The 20543-nt window shown below is 41.4% G+C and overlaps 2 protein-coding genes across 2 annotated transcripts in view; both read right to left on the bottom strand.

Moving 5' to 3' along the window:
* The window catches only part of LOC122657992 (chloroplast envelope quinone oxidoreductase homolog), a 98999-nt gene that overhangs the window by 27253 nt on the left and 51203 nt on the right, over window positions 1-20543 (bottom strand). The window lies entirely within an intron of this gene.
* LOC122657991 (chloroplast envelope quinone oxidoreductase homolog) lies at window positions 833-4224 on the bottom strand. Its single transcript, XM_043852823.1, has 4 exons — window positions 4071-4224; window positions 2282-2423; window positions 2069-2160; window positions 833-1662 (listed from the first exon to the last, which is right to left on the bottom strand). Exons 1-4 carry the CDS (start codon window positions 4173-4175, stop codon window positions 973-975), a joined length of 1029 nt encoding a protein of 342 aa, XP_043708758.1. The 5' UTR covers window positions 4176-4224; the 3' UTR covers window positions 833-972.

Raw genomic sequence — 20543 nt, 5'->3', positions numbered from 1 at the left:
GGCCTAGCGCAAGGATTGACAGTTAGTATGCCTACGGGAGGTGTAGTTGGCTTAGACACAATTTATGAGCCCTGCCCCATATGGATCTGTGGTCGTGATATGATTGCACATCTTGTGGAGTTAGACATGAGGGATTTCGATGCGATCTTGGGTATTGACTGGTTGGCTGCCTATAGGGTGACAGACGGGGAAGAATTCGTATTCCAGGGGGACAGGAAGAAGCGATCCAAGAGGCTCGTGATTTTGGCTCTTCAAGCCAAGAAGCTTATGGATCAAGGATGTGAATGCTACCTAGCTTCGGTAACTGACATGGAGGCCAAGGTGAAACCATTAGGAGAGTTGGAGGTTGTGAAAGACTATCCGGATGTATTTTCAGATGACTTGACCGAATTACCCCCCGACTGGGAGACTGAGTTTGCCTTTGATTTACTACCTGGAGCAGCACCGGTGTCCAAAGCCCCTTACAGGATGGCTTCAACCGAATTGAGAGAATTGCAAGAGCAATTGCAAGATTTGTTGAAGAAGGGTTTTATCCGTCCTAGTGTGTCCCCATGGGGATCACTGGTCCTCTTTATCAAGAAGAAGGATGGGAGCATGAGGATGTGCATCGACATGATAAGCCACATGTCAAATTTTAGAGCCTAATTCAATCAAATATCATCCCACTTTGACCACCATTTTTTTGGACTTCTAAACCTCTATTTTGCAACTTGGCAAACTTTTACAAATTAGCAAGGGCCTCATTCCATATACAATGTGACAGATAATTGAGACACCTTGTAAGCTAGCTTAGTAAGGCAGTTCTGTAAAGATTTACCTTATATTACAAAAATATGAATCAACTCAAGTTTGAAAGCCAAACTAGGGAAAAGCATATATTGTAATATACCCTATCTACATGCAATATATACACACAATTCTCTTTCAAGTCACAGAAACACCATAAAGTAGCCAATAACCCAAACTTCATTCTTAAGGCTCTACAATGACCTTCCCTGTAGCATGGCCATCCATGATCTTTGCCCAGGTGTCTTCGGCCTTGCTCAGAGGATGTTTCGAGTCCACTACTGTCTTCAGCTTCCCTTCTTTGACCAACTGAACAAGAAATTCCAGGTTCTCACGCTTGGGAGTCACAATCATAGGCACCAGCTGCTTCTTGGAGAAGGTTAGCTTCTGTACTGCAAAGGTGAGGATGGCACTAGGACCAGCAGTGATATCTACCACCTTTCCTTGCTCACTTAAATTAGGCTCAAAAGTAGACCAAGGGATTCCTTTTGCACAGTGGATTACTGCATCATACTTCCGACCTGAGGGGCTCTTCAAGGCTGCCCCATCAGGGGTTTTATAGTCGAGAACCTCATCTGCTCCTAAGCTCTTGACAAACTCAATGTTCCGAGCCCCACAAGTTGCAGTAACATGTGTGTTCCCAAGTTTTGCCAACTGAACAGCATAGTGACCAACACCACCTGATGCAGCAGTAATTAGAACGTTCGTTGGCTTTCCACTGCTGTTGAGCTTGATCCCAGCAGACTGGGTGAGGGCCTGGAGTGCAGTGAGGCCGGCTACGGGTAAGCCTGCTCCTTCAGCTGCTGTTACCTCAGCAGGCCTATTTGCAGTCAAACTCTCCTTGGCCACAGCAAACTCAGCAAGCCCACCTCCTGTCTGCCAATAGAAAGATTCAGAACAATCATCATACATATAAGTAAAATATCTTGTAAATGGATCAATTTTCCACATTTCTCCAGTAGGTACTTTTTCTCTATTCATGAGGGATGAATAGGAACATGGTTGAGTAATTGTACAGGTTCAGGACCCTCCAAATTAGACTATCCATAACCACATGATCCATTGCCTACTGTGGGAGAACCAAAACAAAGATAAAAGGAATCAACCAGGAAGGGAGCTAGGTTGAATTTTAAGGCCAACCACCCCTTCCCTCCTTTAGATAAGTCATAAGGTAAAGGGTAGTATTGAATTATCCAACCCAAAAGCTTAGGCTGTTAGGTAGAGAGGCCCAACCCAAGTTTATTCCCAAAATAGGTATAAATAAATGTCGGTGATTACTCACAGAGAGAGTAAGCACAGTTACAACTTTGTCACCAGCTTTGAAATTCTTGACACCAGAACCAACTTCTACCACTTCTCCTGCTATGTCTGTAGCTGTTTCATCAAGATTGAATATCAGAGAAATGACCACTTGACCAGTTAATCCTTCTCTGTCCACAATGACTGGAACAAACAAAAGAAAATGCATAACACCAAAACCCTCTACAGGATTTACCTGGTATGTGAGGGAATTTGGCTGGCATAAGTGGTCGTAGCCTGCCTTTCTGAATATTCAAATCGATTGGATTTAGACTTCTTGCTTCCACTTTCACCAAAACTTCGTCTTTCTTTGGAGCAGGAACTGGAATTTCCACATGCTACAAAAGGAGGAAGAAAAAGTTAAAAAAACCTAAGCAAGAACAAAACTTAAGAAAAATGTCTGCCCTCTACTAAAGCAAGTCAGCTGATAGTATAAATCATGATTCATGAAGTCTATATGATAACAAACTTAAGAAAAATGTCAGATTTTCTGAAGCAAGCTGCTCTGGTAGATTCTACAATCTATCCTTCTATCAGAGATACAGGTCAGATCTGAACACTTATTTTACCCTGCAGTTGTTCTGTTCTCTGGTGATTATCAGATGCTGTTAGTGTTTACTCATTCTGCTATATTCTATCAGTTAGCATTAAGAGTTTGCATTGTAAAGAAGTTGAATTTTTTTTTTTTTATTTATTAGAAAATTTCAAGTCAAAGTAGTAATACTATTCTTTAAAGAGTTTACAGGGTGAGGAAGATAAATTTTTTTTCAATTCAAAGTAATAATACTATTCTTCAAAAGCGAACTTCAGAGTATCCTTCGTTTTTTCCACATCCTCATTAGGAATTTTTCTCCTCTCAAGTTCCCTGCCCGGTCAAGTTCGTAGGTTCCTCTCATAGGGAGAGTGGAAATGAGGACCTCACCCCACCCGGGTAGTGTATTCGGGCAGGGGGTGAGGTTGTCATTTTCGGTCCCCTATGAGAGGAACCTACGAACCTGACTGGGCAGGGAACCTGAGAAGAGTTAAGTCCCCTTGTTAGGGGCTTGGGCAGAATTATCCTCAAAACTAGCCGTTAAGGAAAGGATACCTATATACATATTAACCCACTCAAATCCCTATTCATATCCGATGTTAGACTATTTTTTTTCCGCCTACCATGTGGAATCCAACAATACTAGCTACCAATGTAAGATGCTTCTTCAAAATTAAACTCTTAGTCCAAGCCCCTCTATGTCAGATTTATGTTGCTTTAGAAATCTTAAAATCATCTATACTGCAACTAGAATATATATATAGAACTTGGGTTACAATTTGAAAAATAAAATGAAAAACTTGAAGAACTACTTAGTTCCTACTTTGTTGAAGATCTTCGAAGAGAGTTGCAGAATGTCTGCTCTTGTGTCTCTCGAATTCTCCTCCCTTTGTTTGGAGACGAATGGGGTCTTTTATAGAGAGCTTGTTGCTTCTTTCCACCAAAAGAAGCCTTATCCGGAAGGAGTCTTGGTAGAGCACATGGGCTTGTCGGCTACTTTTGACTTTGGAGATCATTGGGCCTGTTTATCGAGGGAAAAGATGAAATCTTTTGACTTTTGGGACAGAAAGCATCGAAAGTAATTTTGAACTGAAGTGCATTGGACTCTTTTACTATTCATTGAAGTGCAATGGACCTCTATCTATCTATATATATATATATATATATTTAAAAAAAATGCATATTTCACACTTATGGGTTGCTTATAACATGGAAGAATACTCCGCTGAGCAGAGGGATCTGTTTCAATATTATCAATACAAATCCATTTAATTTGTCACAGATCGCATCCTCTCCATGCAACTAAAGATGGGGTAGTTGTAATATAAACAAATTGAATTCTTATTAAAATAATGAACAAACGTCACCCAGGGAATTAAAAGGGCAAATTTAAAAAAGGAAATAAGAAAAACAAAGGAAGAAGCGGGGGGAAAAGTAAAACACAGAAAATCACCTTCAAACCAGCAACTCCGCCACCATAACCATTGAACTGCACAGCGTTCATGACCTTACCGGCCATGGTTTTCCCAGAGAGGCGGAAACAGAAACTCGAAAGCATACAAAAATGGTTTCACTCGCCACGCGTAGAGATGTGCAACATCCACAAGGCAACACTATAGACTAAAGAGGCAAAAAAGCATAGCCTTTATGAATGGCCACGGCCGCCAATAGTTTGGAATGAGTTGGGCTCACGTTTACGTATGTGAGCGTGTGAAATCAGCTCTGAACCGTTCAAATAGAATCCACTGTGAGATTGGAAGAACTCATCCTCATAAACCGGTCTACAAGGAGAGGAAACCCAATATCATATATGCCCACATCCAATCCCTTATGAGACCGATGTGCAACTAGATAACACCCACATGATGTGGATTCTATATGTGAAAGTGAACCTGGCTCGTCTGGAATCATCTGGGAAGACCTTCGTGTTTGACCCGAAAACATAAAAATTTCTATCCATTTTTTGGAATCCAAGCATATATAAAATCTCAGAGATGATTTATAAAGGTCAATAATCTTCACATGTGAACGAGCTGGAGATGTGAGGACAAAAAGTTCAACAGAAGCAGCTCCTACTAATCTAAAACAGCGGACGACAAAACTTAACACGTAACTTCAAGCATTGGGCACAAGTTGCGCTGAACAATTTTTTAATATCGAAAGAGATGACACATGAATTTAAGGATGGGAAAGCGAAAGGTTGTTTTGAGGGTGTTAGCAATCCGAAATTATGTAGAGATTAATCACCACACCTGTCGTCCTGTTGTATGTACATGTCTCCGGTGTCGGGGAGTTTGTTTTGGTCGGGACGGAAACCCGGCAGATTCCCCGATCAACCCGACAAACTTCCTTTAACTACAAGTCGGATCTGCTGAGTGACATCGCAGCCTTGCACGGCAACATTCTGCTTGCTCATTCAATCAGATTCCAGATAACCGAATCCAAGTGCTTTGAATTTGCATCAGTGGAGACTGTGGAGGTTCAAATAGCAAGAACTTGCGTTTCAATCCTTCCAATTGGAATAGCAAGAACTCCTTTTACTTCTCTTTAAAAACTAAAAATAAGCAGTAAAATCTTGTATCAAACATGTCTAGATCTTCCAAACAAATTAAATTTCTCAATCTTGCACTCTCAATCAAATAAAGCTCTTACAAATCCCTTGTTCTAGCACCAAAAGGACAACTTGAAATCATTCCAACTCTCTAATGTTCTTCTCCAGATCTCAATCACTCTAAAAAACATTACAACTAAGCTCTTGGTAAAATGGACTTCTTAGCAGTCATTCAACCTGATACACCCAAAAACATTCGACCATCGAGCGGCCGACATGTGGTACGATCCTAACCGATAGCCGACAAGATGGATCGCGCGACATGTGTAACCAAACTTGGCTTGGGGGGCAAGCAACCGCTCAGACCACGAACCAGAGAGCCGTTCCCCCTAACGGCACTTGGGAGGGAATCTCGTTTCCCACTAGGAGACGTCCCCCTCATTAAGGCAAGTAACCAACCCCACTACGACACGTGTCAAAAGGTGGGAGACAGGGAGGCAACCAACCGCCTTGATAACTGCACCAGGAAAAAAAAGAGAGGAGGGGACCCAGGTACGATATCCTGATTTTTTACTGACTTACTGCTCTCTCCATACGCCTTCTCTGAAAAATCATCTGTGCGCCGGATTGACTTTAGCATCGGAGAGTCCCCTCTCGGAGTCCGCTTCGAGCCTCTTCTTTATCCTTTCTCCCCTTGCTGGTCATACATGTCATCAGAAGACTTTCCAGCCGCAACAGATTGGCGCCCACCGTGGGGCCCTGAGTGTAATACCCATGCCCAAAATATAAGGGTAATTTGGACTTTTCACTTTGTGTGCAGAATCTGTACCAATGGACCAATGAAGGGTGGAATTGTGGTTGTTAGCATGTACACTAGAGGTAAAACCTTGCTAGTATTTTATTAGTATTAATGTAGGGTATGCTTATTTATTTATTTTTTTTTTTCCTTCTTTGTGCATGGTTATATGTTGCTAGTACCCAAATATATTTATTTATAAGTTTATTAATATCTAAGAGAGGTTAGCCTAGTGGTTAGGACCCCATATGGATTTGAACAGGTCAAAGGATCAATTCTTGAGGGAAGCAATTGAAAAGAATTTTATTTGTTTTGCTTTAGATAGCTTGGTGGACACAATATTGACTTTTGACTTGGGGACTATAATCGATATTAAAAGGAGAAGAAAGATTCTCTTTGTCAAGTGTACTTGAGAAGTTGAGATATTAAAATTTAAAATTTAATTAAAAGGGGGTTGAAACCTATTCTAACAAAAAAAGAAGAAGAAGTAAAGAAGAGGAAATAAAGAAGGATTAAAGAAGAAGGAGGAGGAAAAACAAAAAAAAAAGAGGGAGAAAAGAGTTTCACGTAAGAGCAAGAGAGAAGAGGATTCATTGGGCTTGTCATTATTCAGAAGGTATATATTATCATACTTTCATACTTTATATCATGGTCATTTGAATATAGGAGATGGAGTCTTAAGGTTGTATTGTTACAGTATACTGTTTTAGATAGATTCTGTCTTCTGTTAGGAAAAGAATTATATTTCTTAATCAGTGAGGATTTTGGGCCTCAATTTTGGTGGGATTATAGATGACATGTAGATGAAATATTGTTTCAAATTTGAGGCCCATCCAATTTCGTTTGATATCCCATCTAAATGAGAACTTGGGACTAGTCTGCTGTCTTGGCAGAATTTAAACCTGAACTTGGGAATAATGAAAGCCCAACTAATACTTGGAATTTAGACTTGAAATTTGGTGTGGATCATTATTATTTAGTTTAGTTTAATACCAAATAAATTTTGGATTTAATCATGTTTGGGATATGATATTTATATATCTTGTAAATATGTTGCGCAGATTCTGGCAGAATCTGTCCACTAAGATTGAAACAAATGATTTAAATATAAAATAAGAGAATTTGAAGATGATTTTTGGTGGAGATCTTCGTATTAGGGTAAATTGCTCCCCTGTAAATTTTGAGAGTCTCCAGATATGTACAAGTGGGGGAAATATTGCAATTTGAGGGCTGTCCATGTTTACAAGTTGGGTACAGCTTTGTAAGGGTACATAAACCTATTGATTTTGCTATTTATAATCTATGTAGGGGATATTGGATCGTTATTTTTGTGATTTGAAGTGCAGTGAGAATTGAGTTAAAACTTACAAGATGAGTGAGACCCCGCAGAACCTATGTATTATTTTCATATACAAATCTCTTTTATTTGATTTGTCGTTTTATGAAATTTCATGATTTGAAACAACATGACTATTTGTGCATAATTGTCTTGAACTCTATTTTGAAGTATTATACATGTTTTGAAATATATTATGATTTTTATGGAAAGAATGCATGATTGTGAATTTATCAAAAACATGATGAGATTTGTCATTTTATAAGATATGATTTGAATGTAATATTGTTGGACTGCAACCCTTTCAACAGGGGGTTATGTGTTGGGGTGGATTGTTGAGCAAAGGAGTGAGGCAAGAGCTTGACGTTTAAGGACATGGTCCGATTCTGTGAGCCAAGAGCTCGAAGCTCACAATTCCATTATGTTTGGTATGTGGACCGGGGGGTGAGGCAAGAGCGTGACGTTTAAGGAACATGGTTTTCCCTCCATAGGAGCCTGTTACCGGTTCTGTGAGCCAAGAGCTTGAGTCCCATCCCATTGATTATATTGGTGATATGTTGATTTTTAGCAGTGCCATTTTATGAACCTACTGAGGCTATTAATTGGAACTAAATTTATGAACTTTTGAACTCATGGCATGTTTTACTGGAATTTGTGATATTTTCAGATTTATATAACATATGTTTTGAGATTCTATTACATTTCGGAATATGCATTTGTGTATCGATATTTATGTTCTGTTTCCCCTTACTCATTAAGCTTTCCCCAAACTTACCCCTTTATTTAACCACACAGAGGACGAGAGTCAGGAGCCATGCTCATGTGATGAGTGCACTGGAGTTATTGAAGGAGATGATACTCAGATTGGGGATGATTAGAAAATTTATGGAACCATTTATCCTTTTTTTTTTTTATTTGGAACGATTGTAATGATTTGGATTTGTATTTGACCCAGATACAAGGATTATTTTAATATTTGGATGGATGGATGTAATAGGGATTTATTCTTACTTTTAGTTGTGGTGCCACCAACACCTTAGTTTTGAATATTCGAATTTATATTAATCGAATGTTGAATTTAACTGCTTAAGTCTTCCACTGTGTTATATGATGGTATTATTAAGGATTTATTTGGGGATTATGACTAATGGTTCAATTTTGGTTCATCAATCTAAAACCATTTCGATCTTGTGGATTTGTGTGACGACCCTTACCCCTAGGCCGGTTTGGGGGCGTTACACTGAGAGATAGAGTAAGACGAAAGGTAATCATCATGGTGAGCACAAGAAACAAAGCGAGATCCAACCTCAACAAAAACCCTGCTGAGCCAAGCCAGGACAACCCTTGCTCTGAGCCGAGTGTGCAACGCACTCGTTCACCCCTGCATGATTCTGTTCTGGCCAGAGGGTCATAAAGCCGAGCCTCAAAACGATCAGGCGGTCATCGAGGCCAATCAAAACAGCCGCGGGGTCAACTTGATCCCCGGGCACCTGTCACCCAAGGACAATTCCAAGCCCACCAGGAAGAGCTCCAAAAAATTGCCTAGGCAATCCAACAGACGGTCCCAGTCAACACACTGCAGTCAAAAAATAGTCCCATTGTGCCCCTCACTGCAGGCGACGATGCCAGCAACCACAGCAGTTCAGGATCAGCGATTCAGAGCAAGACCCCTCATCATCAACGCGAGAATTGCCAGAAACAAGGTGACGGAAACATGGAAGCAAACTCGAAGCCGACATCTGTCGACCCCCGCGACAAAGCTCCTACCTAGGATGACCTCAGTAAGCAGATGAAAGAACTACAAGAATAGTTCAACAAATTCTTGTCGAAACAAGTTGATGTTGTAAAACCCATTTTCTTGGGCACGACGACACTTACCGATGAGATTATGAATGTTCGATTTCCCAAAGAATTCAAAATGCTGGCATTGGAGCAATACTACAACACCACAGATCCAGTGCAGCATCTAGAAGGCTTCAACTCACTCATGGCTTTTTGTGGACCCTTGGACCCCATCATGTGTCGAGCCTTCCCCACGACCCTGCGGAAAGCAGCCAAGACGTGGTTCAATCGATTGGAACCCAAGTCGATCAAAGCCTTCCGAGAGCTGAGCACAACATTTGTAACAGCTTTCGCAAGCAATCGGATTTTCAAGAAGACACCCGTAAGTCTAACCACGGTGAAACAGAGGACCAGCGAGTCCCTCAGATCATACCTCACCAGGTTCAACCAGGTGAAGTTGGAGGTAGAAGACCTAGACCCGGCAGTCGAGTTCACTACCCTCCTGTCCAGGATCAATGATAAAGATCTCAATTGGGAGCTCTGTAAGAAATAGCCCAGAAATCTCATTGAGCTGCGTGCATGCTTGGAAGAGTACATGAATGCCTTGGAGACCCTCGACGTGAAATTCAAGATTCGGGAAGGCCGTAGCGAGAAGAAGAGAACCGATCGAGAGGGGGATTCACGCAAAGAAGATAGGAAGGACGAAGGCACCGAACCAAGAGCCCACCTAAAGAATTCGAGCTCTACACCCCCCTCAATCGGCCTCAGTCAAAAATACTAATGCAAATCCAGGATGAAAAGTTCATAAAGTGGCTCGCGAAGATGGGCAACCACCCCGACAGAAGAAATGGAGACAAATTCTGTCACTTCCACAATGGTACAAGGCACGACACGGATGAGTGCCACTACCTAAAGGGAGAGATCGAAAGCCTCATACAGAGGGGATACCTCGGTCGATATGTACATGATCGAAGGAATCGGGAGACCCAGGATAACCAGGACGCTCGGCCACCCAGAAGAGAAGATCGCGATCGCTACGAAGGTAGAGGCCAAAACAGAAGCCGAGAGGGCCAGAGGTGAGATGGGACCCCAACCGCGGCTGACAGGAGAACCGTGGAAGGCAGAACGCTCTAACCGGGGTGATCTCCACCATATACGGAGGGTCGGCGGCATGAAAGAGCTCAACCTTGACCCAAAAAGCCAAGGCATATGCGAGGAGAGTCAACATGGCCCAAGTTCCAAATAAGAAAGCTAAAACAAGCCAGGCCATCATCATTCTCTGATAAAGACCTCGACGGAGTGCAAACCCCGCCTGACGATGCCCTAGTCATAACCATGAAGGTGGCAAATTTTGAAATCAAGCGGATACTCATCGATAATGGCAACTCGGCAGACATCCTGTTCATGGAAGCCTACGACAGGATGAAGCTGGGCAAAGATAGATTGAAGAAAGTCAGCTACCCATTACAAGGATTCACTGGCACAACGGTTAGGGTTGAGGGCTCAATCGAACTGTCGTGATCGCAGGGACAGGGGATAAGCAAACCACAATAATGGTCACCTTCCTCGTGGTGGACATCCCATCCATTTACAATGCCATTCTGGGGCGAGTGGGACTCAACACGCTGAAAGCCATCGTGTCAATGCCCCACCTCAAGATGAAATTCCCTACGAGCTAAGGAATAGGAGAGTGTAGGGGCAACCAACAAACGTCACAGAGTTACTATGCGACCGCCCTCTGAGGAAAAATAAGTTGGGAGAGGCACTCCCGATTGCAATAGAAGATCTCAGAGACGAGTCCACCCAAAGCAAGCCAGTCGAGAACTTGGTCTTAGTTGACGTCTGGGAAGGAGACAACAACCGATAGTTCCAGATTAGAAGCCACCTACAAGGAGCCCATCAAGATGGGATGGTGGAGTTCTTGAGGGCAAATTCAGATGTCTTTTCCTAGTCAGCCTTGGACATGCCGGGACTACCACGCAACATTTTAGAGCATAGGTTGAGCATGGACCCCACAAGAAAACCAGTATGAAAGAAAGGCAGGAACTTCGCACAAAAGAGGCAAGAGAAGATCCGGGAAGAGGTAGATAAACTTCTCAATGCAAGATTCATCAAGGAGATCTCGTACCCCGAGTGGTTGGCCAATGTAGTGATGGTGCCAAAAGCAAACGACAAATGGAGGATATGCATAGACTACACCGACTTAAATAAGGCCTGCCCAAAAGATACCTATTCGCTCCCCAGGATCGACCAGTTGATCAATACGACCACTGGTCATGAGATACTCTCCTTCATGGATGCCTATTCGGGCTACAACCAAATAAAGATGTACAAGCCAGATGTGCCAAAGACAGCCTTCCTCGTAAGTGATAATCAGTATTGCTACAGAGTGATGCCCTTCGGCCTGAAAAATGCGGGCGCGACCTACCAACGACTTGTCAACAAGATCTTCAGGGAATAGATCGGAAGAAACATAGAGGTCTACGTGGACGATATGGTAGTCAAGAGTGTTGAGACCCCAAACTACATTGGGGACCTGGAAGAAGCCTTTGGGATGTTAAGGAAAAACCAGATGAAACTGAACCCCACTAAGTGCGCGTTCAGTGTCACCTCAGGGAAATTCCTTGGGTTTATGGTCTCGAAGCGGGGGATTAAGGCAAACCCCAACAAAATTGAGATGATCCAGAAGATGACCACACCACGGTCCATCAAAGAGGTGCAGGAGCTAATAGGGCGTGTCGCCGCCCTAGGCAGATTCATGTCAAGGTCGGCGGATAAATGCCTTCCATTCTTCAAGACCCTAAGACACGCCAAGCAGTTCCAATGGATAGAAGAATGTGAAACAACCTTCCAGCAGCTAAAGAAGTACCTGTCGACCCCGCCGATGCTTGCAAAGCCATAACCAGGGGACGAGCTACAGCTCTACCTTGCTGTCTCCCCTGTGACCGTAAGTACGGTACTAGTCTAAGAAGGTAACAAAGATCAAAAGCCCATGTACTATAGCAGCCCGGTACTATTGGACGCCAAAATTAGATATCAAAAAGTGGAGAAGGTTGCTTATGCCCTGGTCACGGCGGCAAGGAAGTTGCGACCATACTTTCAGGCCCATACTATAGCAGTACAGACCGACCAGCCCCTTAAGAAAATCCTGTAGAAACCTGAATTATCGGGAAGGCTTGTCAACTGGGCATTTGAATTAGGAGAATTCAACATTCAATACAAGTCCAGGATGGCCATCTAAGCTCAGGCGCTGGCGGACTTCGTAGTCGAATGCACACTCCCCGGCATAGAAGTAGAGCAAGAGTAAGAAGAGCTGCCATAGACCCTATATGTGGACGGAGCCTCCAACTCGTCTGGAAGTGGAGCCAGACTCATCCTTACGAGCCCATAAGGATTCACGATAGAGTACGCGCTAAGGTTCCCCTTCCCGGCATCAAACAACGAAGCCGAGTATGAGGCACTGGTCGCAGGCATGAGCTTAGCCAAGTTGGTGATGGCCAAAAAGCTAATCACCTACAACGACTCCCAGCTAGTCGTAAGACAGGTGAACGGAGAGTAGGAGGCAAAGGAAGAGAGAATGGCAGAGTACTTGAGTAAAGTGAAGATGATGGAGAACAGTTTTGAAGAGTTTGACATCCGCCAAGTTGGAAGGAACAAAAATTCAAGTGTGGATGCTCTATTAAAGCTGGCCACGTCAGAATTCTCCAAGCTTGGTAGAATGGTCTATGTTAAAGTCCTGCCGTACCGGAGCATTGGAAAAGATGAGGAGATACTCCCCATAGTAGCATAAGAGAGCTAGATAGATCCAATAAGGGCTTACCTAATGGAGAATATTCAACCCGACAATAGAGAAGAAGCCAAGAAGCTCTGAGTAAGAGTAGCAAGGTATGTCATCCTAGAGCGTATGCTCTATAAGATAGGATACATGATGCCATACCTCAGGTGCTTGAGGCCGTCAGAGGTAGACTATACCATAAGAGAAGTCTATGAAGGACTATGCAGGCAACATCTAGGGGGCAGGGCCTTAGTCCAAAAAATCCTAAGGCACGGATACTACTGGTCCACAATATGTAAGACACTCTGGACTTCGTCCGAAAATGCACCAAGTGCCAACTCTTCGCCCTCATCCCCCACCAACTGGCAACACAGGCTGAAGTCCATATCAAGCCCGCTCCCCTTTGCCATGTGGGGGCCACCTTCAAAACAGAGGAAGTTCATGGTAGTCGCGATTGACTACTTCACAAAGTGGGTAGAAGCTAAACCGCAGGCCACAATAACCGAGAAGAACATGGAGAAATTCTTCTGGGAATCCATCATATATAGATTTTGCACACCTAAGGTCTTAGTAACTGCTAATGGGAAGCAATTCGATAACCCAGCCTTTAATGAGTTCTGTAACACATATGGGATCGAACACCAGAACACCTCGGTCGGCTACCCCCAAGCTAACGACTAGACAGAAGTCACAATAGAACCTTACTGGACGGCATCAAGAAGAAGTTAGACGACACTAAGGGTCTTTGGGCAGAAGAGCTACTCGCCATCTTATGGGCATATAGAACTACAAACCGATCACCGATGGGGAAAACCCCTTTCAACCTCGCCTACGGTACTGAAGCCATAATCCCCGATTGAGATAGGGTTACCATCCCATTGGGTCCAAGCATACAATGAAGAGAATGATGAAGCACTCAGGGCGAACCTTGACCTCATCGACGAGGTTCGAGATCGATCCCATACAAAAATCTTGGCATACCAGCGCAGAACGCCGAAGTACTACAGCTCACGAGTGAAGGTGAGGGTATACCAGCTCGAAGATCTAGTGCTAAGAAAGGCCGAGGTGTCAGACCCAACGAACCAGGGGAAACTCGCACCGAACTGGGAAGGACCTTACAGAGTCACCAAGATGATCCGACTAGGGACATATCACCTAGAGATTTTGGGGGGCAAGAAGATAGAAAGGCCTTCGAATTCGGAGAGAATTCGGAGAACCTCAAGAAGTACTACCCGTAAGAAGTTAAGTTGCAGTAGTTGAGTCAATAATGTTCACTTTCCTTTTAATTTCCATATTTTCTTTCATAAGTATTCCACCTTGTATGTTTTATGTGTCGGCGTGCACTCTTGTATGCCCACTTTATTCTCATCAGTAGTAAAGAAATTTTTCATCAAGATGTATGCCAACTAAAGGCAGAATACGCCGAGTAGGTCAACTCAATTACGCCCTTAAATGGGCAGAATACACCGAGCAAGTCACCCCGGCCACGCCCTTAAAATGGGCAGAATACGCCGAACAGGTCACCTCGGCCACACCCTTAAACGGCCTGATGAGCACATTTATGTGTCAAATCTTAGGGTATAAATCATGCATTTTACCACATTGAATAGAGTTACTTGGGTGCTTTCCTGTATTTTTCAGGTTTTTGGCCATTTTATGCTATTCTGGGCTATCGGGAGTTGTATGTCCTAATCTACATGTAAAGTCACCATATTTCTTTCTATGGCTGTAAAGATGACTGAATTTTGAGCAAGATAAATGCGATGGAATTCAAGTACGCATTCATTTAGGCCACCATGAAAGCGATTATTCTTTTTAGGCTAAGAAAGAATAATGGGCCACAAATGAGCTGGAATGCAAGCCCAAGCCTGTCTGCCACTTCCCAAGGGTATTTTTGATATTAAAGAAGGTGTTTCTAATCAAGGACTGAGATTTACTGCAAATACAAGACCCTTTCTGCGATTTTTAAATCTTGAAGAGAGAGAAGAGCTGCCATCCACACATGGGGGGACCCACACCTTCCACAATTTTTGAAGACCCACAAGCTCCCACAATTTTTGAAGAGTGCAAGGCTCCACGATTTTTCTAGAGGACATAATGGGTATTTTATTTATTCTTGAATGGAATCCTAGTTATCACTCTCTCTCTCCTCCAACTTTTCAAGGGTATTTTAGGAATTTGACTATGGATAGATATCTTTTGGAGAATATTCTCTTATCTTTGGAAGGTTGAAAAGTCAAAGATTGGAGATGCCTTGATCATATTACTTGGAGAAGACTCCTGCAAGGAAAAGGAAGCACAAGAATTAAATTAGAAAGTCTACTTTTTGGAAAATAGCAGGTCTATTGGACCAAGCTTTGTATCTCTCTTACTTTCTATTTTTTTTTTATTTTCCTTGGGATTCAAGCTATTTGTAAAGAGAAAGAGAGATAAGAGAATCAATTTTGGGGGAGATTCTCTCCACCCTCCACGGTTTTAGAAGGAGAGAGCCTCCCAAAACTGTGGAGCTCTCTCCCTCTCCTCTCTTCTTCTCCCCTTCTCCTATAAATATCCCTAAGGCTTTGGGGTTGTAAGTGATTATTCTAGTTCTAGTTGAATTTTAATGAAATTTTCTTCTTCTTCTCCTTTTAATTTTTGGTTTTCTAGTTCTAGTTTGATTTTATGAGTTTAATTCAATGGTTGTAATAATTTTATGTAAGCTTTAACTCAATTATTGTCTTTAAGATGGTTTTAATCTCTTAATCTCTAGTTCTAGTTTAAGCTTTCTAGTCTAGGTTTCTACTTCTTGTGAGAAGACTTAGAGATTTGGAAGAGGAAGACATGCAAAGTTCATTCAAGTTTTTCAAGCTTCATCAACTACATCCATCCAATGCCTAATCAATTCATGCAATTACAAGTTTGGTAGAAGGGAGCATTGGTTCAAAGTTCTTATTTTTTTTTTCCTTCTTTCTCTTGTTCTTAGCCTCTTATTTCTTCCATTATTTTTATTTTATTCTTACTCTCATCCCCTCTATTCCCTCCATTCTATTAGGATTTTATTTCTCCACTCTTTTTATTTTTATTCTCATTCTCTACCTCTCTTATTCTTCCATGCTTATGGAATTTTATTTTTTATTTACTATCATCATCATGCATTATGTTAAGCTCTTAATTTAATTATTTTTGTTTTATTTTTCAGATTTGATAGGAGCATTCAAGTGTGGTAGAGAAAGCCAATCAACTTCAGTCCGGTTCAAGCGATAATTCGTTAGTTTTATTTCTTTGATTTCTAGCTTTTGATTGTATGGTTGTGGTAATTTTAATTCCTCTAATTTCGTCAATCAGCGTTAGATGCATAGTAGGTTAGATGGATGTATGTTAGGACGTAAATGCTTGTGAGTTAGGATTCGTTAGTTTAATTATCGTTAGTTTAATCCAACACTTTAATTAATTTGGTTCACTTTGCGTTGCTTTTAAGTGAGTAAGATAAAGTGGCATACATCTCTTGTGTTCGACCCGTAGCTACGATTGACCAGTACGCTTGCGGTAATTATTTCTTGCAAACAAGTTTTTGGCGCCGTTGCCGGGGAGATAATTGTCCACTTTATTTTTCTTATTTTTAAGTAAATCAAAGTGCTTTATTTTTTTTTTTTTTTTTCCTTTTCTTAAAAAAAAAATGTCTTAGGGAGACTTCAATTTTGGATAGGTGGTTAGTTTATGCATGTTTGGAATAATGGGAAATACACCTCCACTTATGACTTTGGGGGAAAGGTGGAACCATGCTAAGGCAGCCATGACTTTGGGGGAAAGATTTAAACAGGCTAGGGCAGCCAAAAGTAGTGGGTTAGAGAACAACTTTGCACCTCCCCAGTACAATTTTGTTCCCCAACCCAACTATGGGCTTCCAGGAAATTTTGATTGGTCACATCCCCAGACTATCCATGTTATGGAAGGATGCCCTAATATTTATGGGGGTAGCTATGGTGATGAGAATGTGACTCCTCTATTTCAGTACAATTCTTTTGGCACTTACAATCAGGGGTGGAGTGATCATCCCAATTTCTCGTGGGATCAATGGAATAACCAAGCTAGATCACCCAATTTTCAATATCAAATCCCCAACCCTCCATTGACTCTCAATGAACCACTTCTCCTTGCACCATATCAACAACCCTTGAGTTTCAAAAAATGGGTGAGAAGGCCGGAATGAGTGAGTTTGCAAAGAACTCTGCCCTTTTCATAGAAAGTAGTAATAACATAGAGAAGCAACTCTCCCAACTGATCACCATGATGCAGGAGGAGGAAACGGGTAAATCACCTAGTTAGCCTGAACCTAATCTATGTTACCAGATTTCAATTCAGAATGAACCGCCCCATCCTCAGTTTAATGATGTTGAAATTCCACCACCCCAGTTTGAAGTTAATGACAGTCATTCCCAACAAGATGATTTTCAAGATGATTTATTTGTTGAGATTGAGTTTCCTGAAGATGTTAGTGAAACGAAGTTTGATGAGCCACCTGGGGAAGTCCAACTTTTGCCTGAAATTTTTTATCTTAGTGAGCCTAGTGTTTCCACTGATTTAAAACCAGATTTTCATTATAGCATAGAAACCCAGGAAATTCAATCTCCATCTCTTTCTTTGGAAAACCTAGATGATTGTCATACTGAGGATTGTTTTGTCTCACATGTTGATTTGTCTAAACCTCCTAGGTTTGATGATTTTATTGAGAAGGACAATGTTAGTTATGATGCTTTTCAAGCATATTATCGTGATCCTTATTTGGCAAACCAAGTTATGCAAAGGGCGGATAGTTTTATTGCTAGGATTGATTTGAGTAAACCTCCCATTTTTTATGATTATCTTGGTGAGGTTACTAATATTCATGATCCTTTTGATGCTTACTACGATCCATTCTTGAGTTGGTTTTTACGATAATGACATGCATTCTACATTGACCATGGGAGGGAATGGGAGGATTTGTCTACATTGACTATTTTTCACTGCCTTCATTTTCCACTATCCCACGAGGACAGATTTTTTTGTTGGGTATTTATCATTTGTGCTTGACTTCCATGTTATTTCTCTCTTTACTAAAATTCATGGTCGAGTATTTTCTAGTTCTGAAGCTCTTTCTACATTTACCGGCCATGGATTGAGATTTCTGTTGCTGCCCCTAGTACTTTTTGTAGAGCTCGTGACTCTTCATGATCCTCTTTGTTGATTATATCTGGTAAGCCCCCTTCATCTCCTCCCTTGTCCTTATTCTTTATTCTCTGTATGCTTTGAGGACACTGCATAAATTAAGTGTGGGGGGGGGGGGTATGTGAACTTAATTGGTGAATTTTGATCGTAGCGGTAGTTTTGGTTTTGTGCATACGTTTCTTTGATTGCGAAGCGAGAGAAAGAGGGAATTAGGTGCCCTGGCATGCAAAATAATAAAAGAATCCCTTTTCAAGGATGGTAATTGGTATGTATCCGGTGAGAGGGACTAAGTTAGAAAATATGAGTACTATTTAATTTATGGCTAGATTCCTCTATATGTTTTATGGACCCGTTGATCTTTTGGCTAGTAGTTGAGACCAATTTGTTTGTGGCAAGGCATAAAAGTGAACGAAAAAAAAAGAGAAACAAGAAAGGAAAGTGGAATTCCTTGGAACTAGACAGGGCACTGTTGCCTCAGGAAGCAGGGTGACTTGTTCAAAATTCTTTGGAAGGAAACTCAAAAAAAAAAAAAAAAACCTCTAGCATCAATGTCTCAATGTCTTTATAGATATATGCAAAAAGCGAAGCTACCAAGTACTTGGGTGTCTGGTGTATGCTCTACCATGTCATTCAGGGAATAGTAGTGGAGTAGAAATAGAATTTATTGTTGAGAAAGAAAAGCTACTGCCTTAATGCCTGAAAAGAAAGTATGGTAAAAAATGCTCAAAGCCTGAGTCTTTGGTTCCATCGATGCTATGAGTGGTTTACCTAAAGGTGAGTAGCGTTCAAAAGATATGAGGAAATCCCTTAATCTTGATAAATGCTTGTTACTTGAATTGATGTGGGGTGCTAAAATTCAAGTGTGGGGGAATCTTTGGCTCCTTGATCTTTAGTTGAGCATTCTTAGAGCTTGTGTGCACTATCCTACTCATGCCATGATTAAAATTTACAGCATTCTTTTTTACTTGTTGAATTTTGGGTGTACATTCACTGCAAACACCCACGAGACAATACTTGTCCACTAGGGGTAACCTACAGGTTTAAAGGCTTGTTACACATGCTAAATGCAACCGTGATTCCTACGAAAGTGAGTTAGGATTTCTGCATTTTAGATTAGTTTTTGTTTTTGTTTGCTTGAGGACAAGCAAAGTTTAAGTGTGGAGGAATCTAATGATCACATTTATGTCTGAAATCTTAGGGTATAAAGCATACATTTTACCACATTGAACAGAGTTACTTGGGTGCTTTCCTGTACTTTTTAGGTTTTTGGCCATTTTATGCTATTCTGGGCTATCGGAAGCTGCATGTCCTAATCTACACATAAAGTCACCATATTTCTTTCCATGGCTGTAAAGAGGACTGAATTTTGAGCAAGATGGATGTGACGGAATTCAAGTACGCATTCGTTTAGGCCACCATGCAAGCGATTATTCTTTTCAGGCTAAGAAAGAATAATGGGCCACAAATGAGCTGGAATGCAAGCCCAAGCATGTCTGCCACTTCCCAAGGGTATTTTTGACATTAAAGAAGGTGTTTCTAATCAAGGACTGAGATTTACTGCAAGTACAGGACCCTTTCTACGATTTTCAAATCTTGAAGAGAGAGAAGAGCTGTCATCCACACATGTGGGGACCCACACCTTCCATAATTTTTGAAGACCCACAAGCTCCCACGATTTTTGAAGAGTGCAAGGCTTCACGATTTTTTTGGAGGACATAATGGGTATTTTATTTATTCTTGAATGGAATCCTAGTCATCACTCTCTCTCTCCTCCAACTTTTCAAGGGTATTTTAGGAATTTAACTATAGATAGATATCTTTTGGAGAATATTCTCTCATCCGTGGAAGGTTGAAAAGTCAAAGATTGGAGATGCCATGATCATATTACTTGAAGAAGACTCCTGCAAGGAAAAGGAAGCACAAGAATTAAACTGAAAAGTCTACTTTTTACAAAATAGCAGGTCTATTGGACCAAGCTTTGTATCTCTCTTACTTTTTATTTTTTTTATTTTCCTTGGGATTCAAGCTATTTGTAAAGAGAAAGAGAGATAAGAGAATCAATTTTGGGGGAGATTCTCTCCACCCTCCACGGTTTTAGAAGGAGAGAGCCTGCCAAAACCGTGGAGCTCTCTCCCTCTCCTCTCTTCTTCTCCCCCTTCTCCTATAAATACCCCTAAGGCTTTGGGGTTGTAACTGATTATTCTAGTGCTAGTTCTAGTTGAATTTTAATGAAATTTTCTTCTTCGTCTCCTTCTAATTTTTGGTTTTCTAGTTCTAGTTTGATTTTATGAGTTTAATTCAATGGTTGTAATAATTTTATGCAAGCTTTAATTCAATTATTGTCTTCAATATGGTTGTAATCTTTTAATCTCTAGTTCTAGTTTAAGCTTTCTAGTCTAGGTTTCTAATTCTTATGAGAAGACTTAGAGATTTGGAAGAGGAAGACATGCAAAGTTCATTCAAGTTTTTCAAGCTTCATCAACTACATCCATCCAATGCCTA

This window comes from Telopea speciosissima, chromosome 4, assembly GCF_018873765.1.
Source record: "Telopea speciosissima isolate NSW1024214 ecotype Mountain lineage chromosome 4, Tspe_v1, whole genome shotgun sequence".
Taxonomy (NCBI): domain Eukaryota; kingdom Viridiplantae; phylum Streptophyta; class Magnoliopsida; order Proteales; family Proteaceae; genus Telopea; species Telopea speciosissima.
This window is presented reverse-complemented; position numbering and strand designations above follow the sequence as displayed.

Bases quoted from the DNA above. Each gene is read 5' to 3' on its own strand.
- LOC122657991 (XM_043852823.1), bottom strand. From the start codon at position 4,175: ATGCTTTCGAGTTTCTGTTTCCGCCTCTCTGGGAAAACCATGGCCGGT. The intron at 2,424-4,070 runs GTGATTTTCTGT...CTCCTTTTGTAG, and splicing joins GCGGAGTTGCTGGTTTGAAG to CATGTGGAAATTCCAGTTCC. The intron at 2,161-2,281 runs GTAAATCCTGTA...TTGATGAAACAG, and splicing joins CAAATTCCCTCACATACCAG to CTACAGACATAGCAGGAGAA.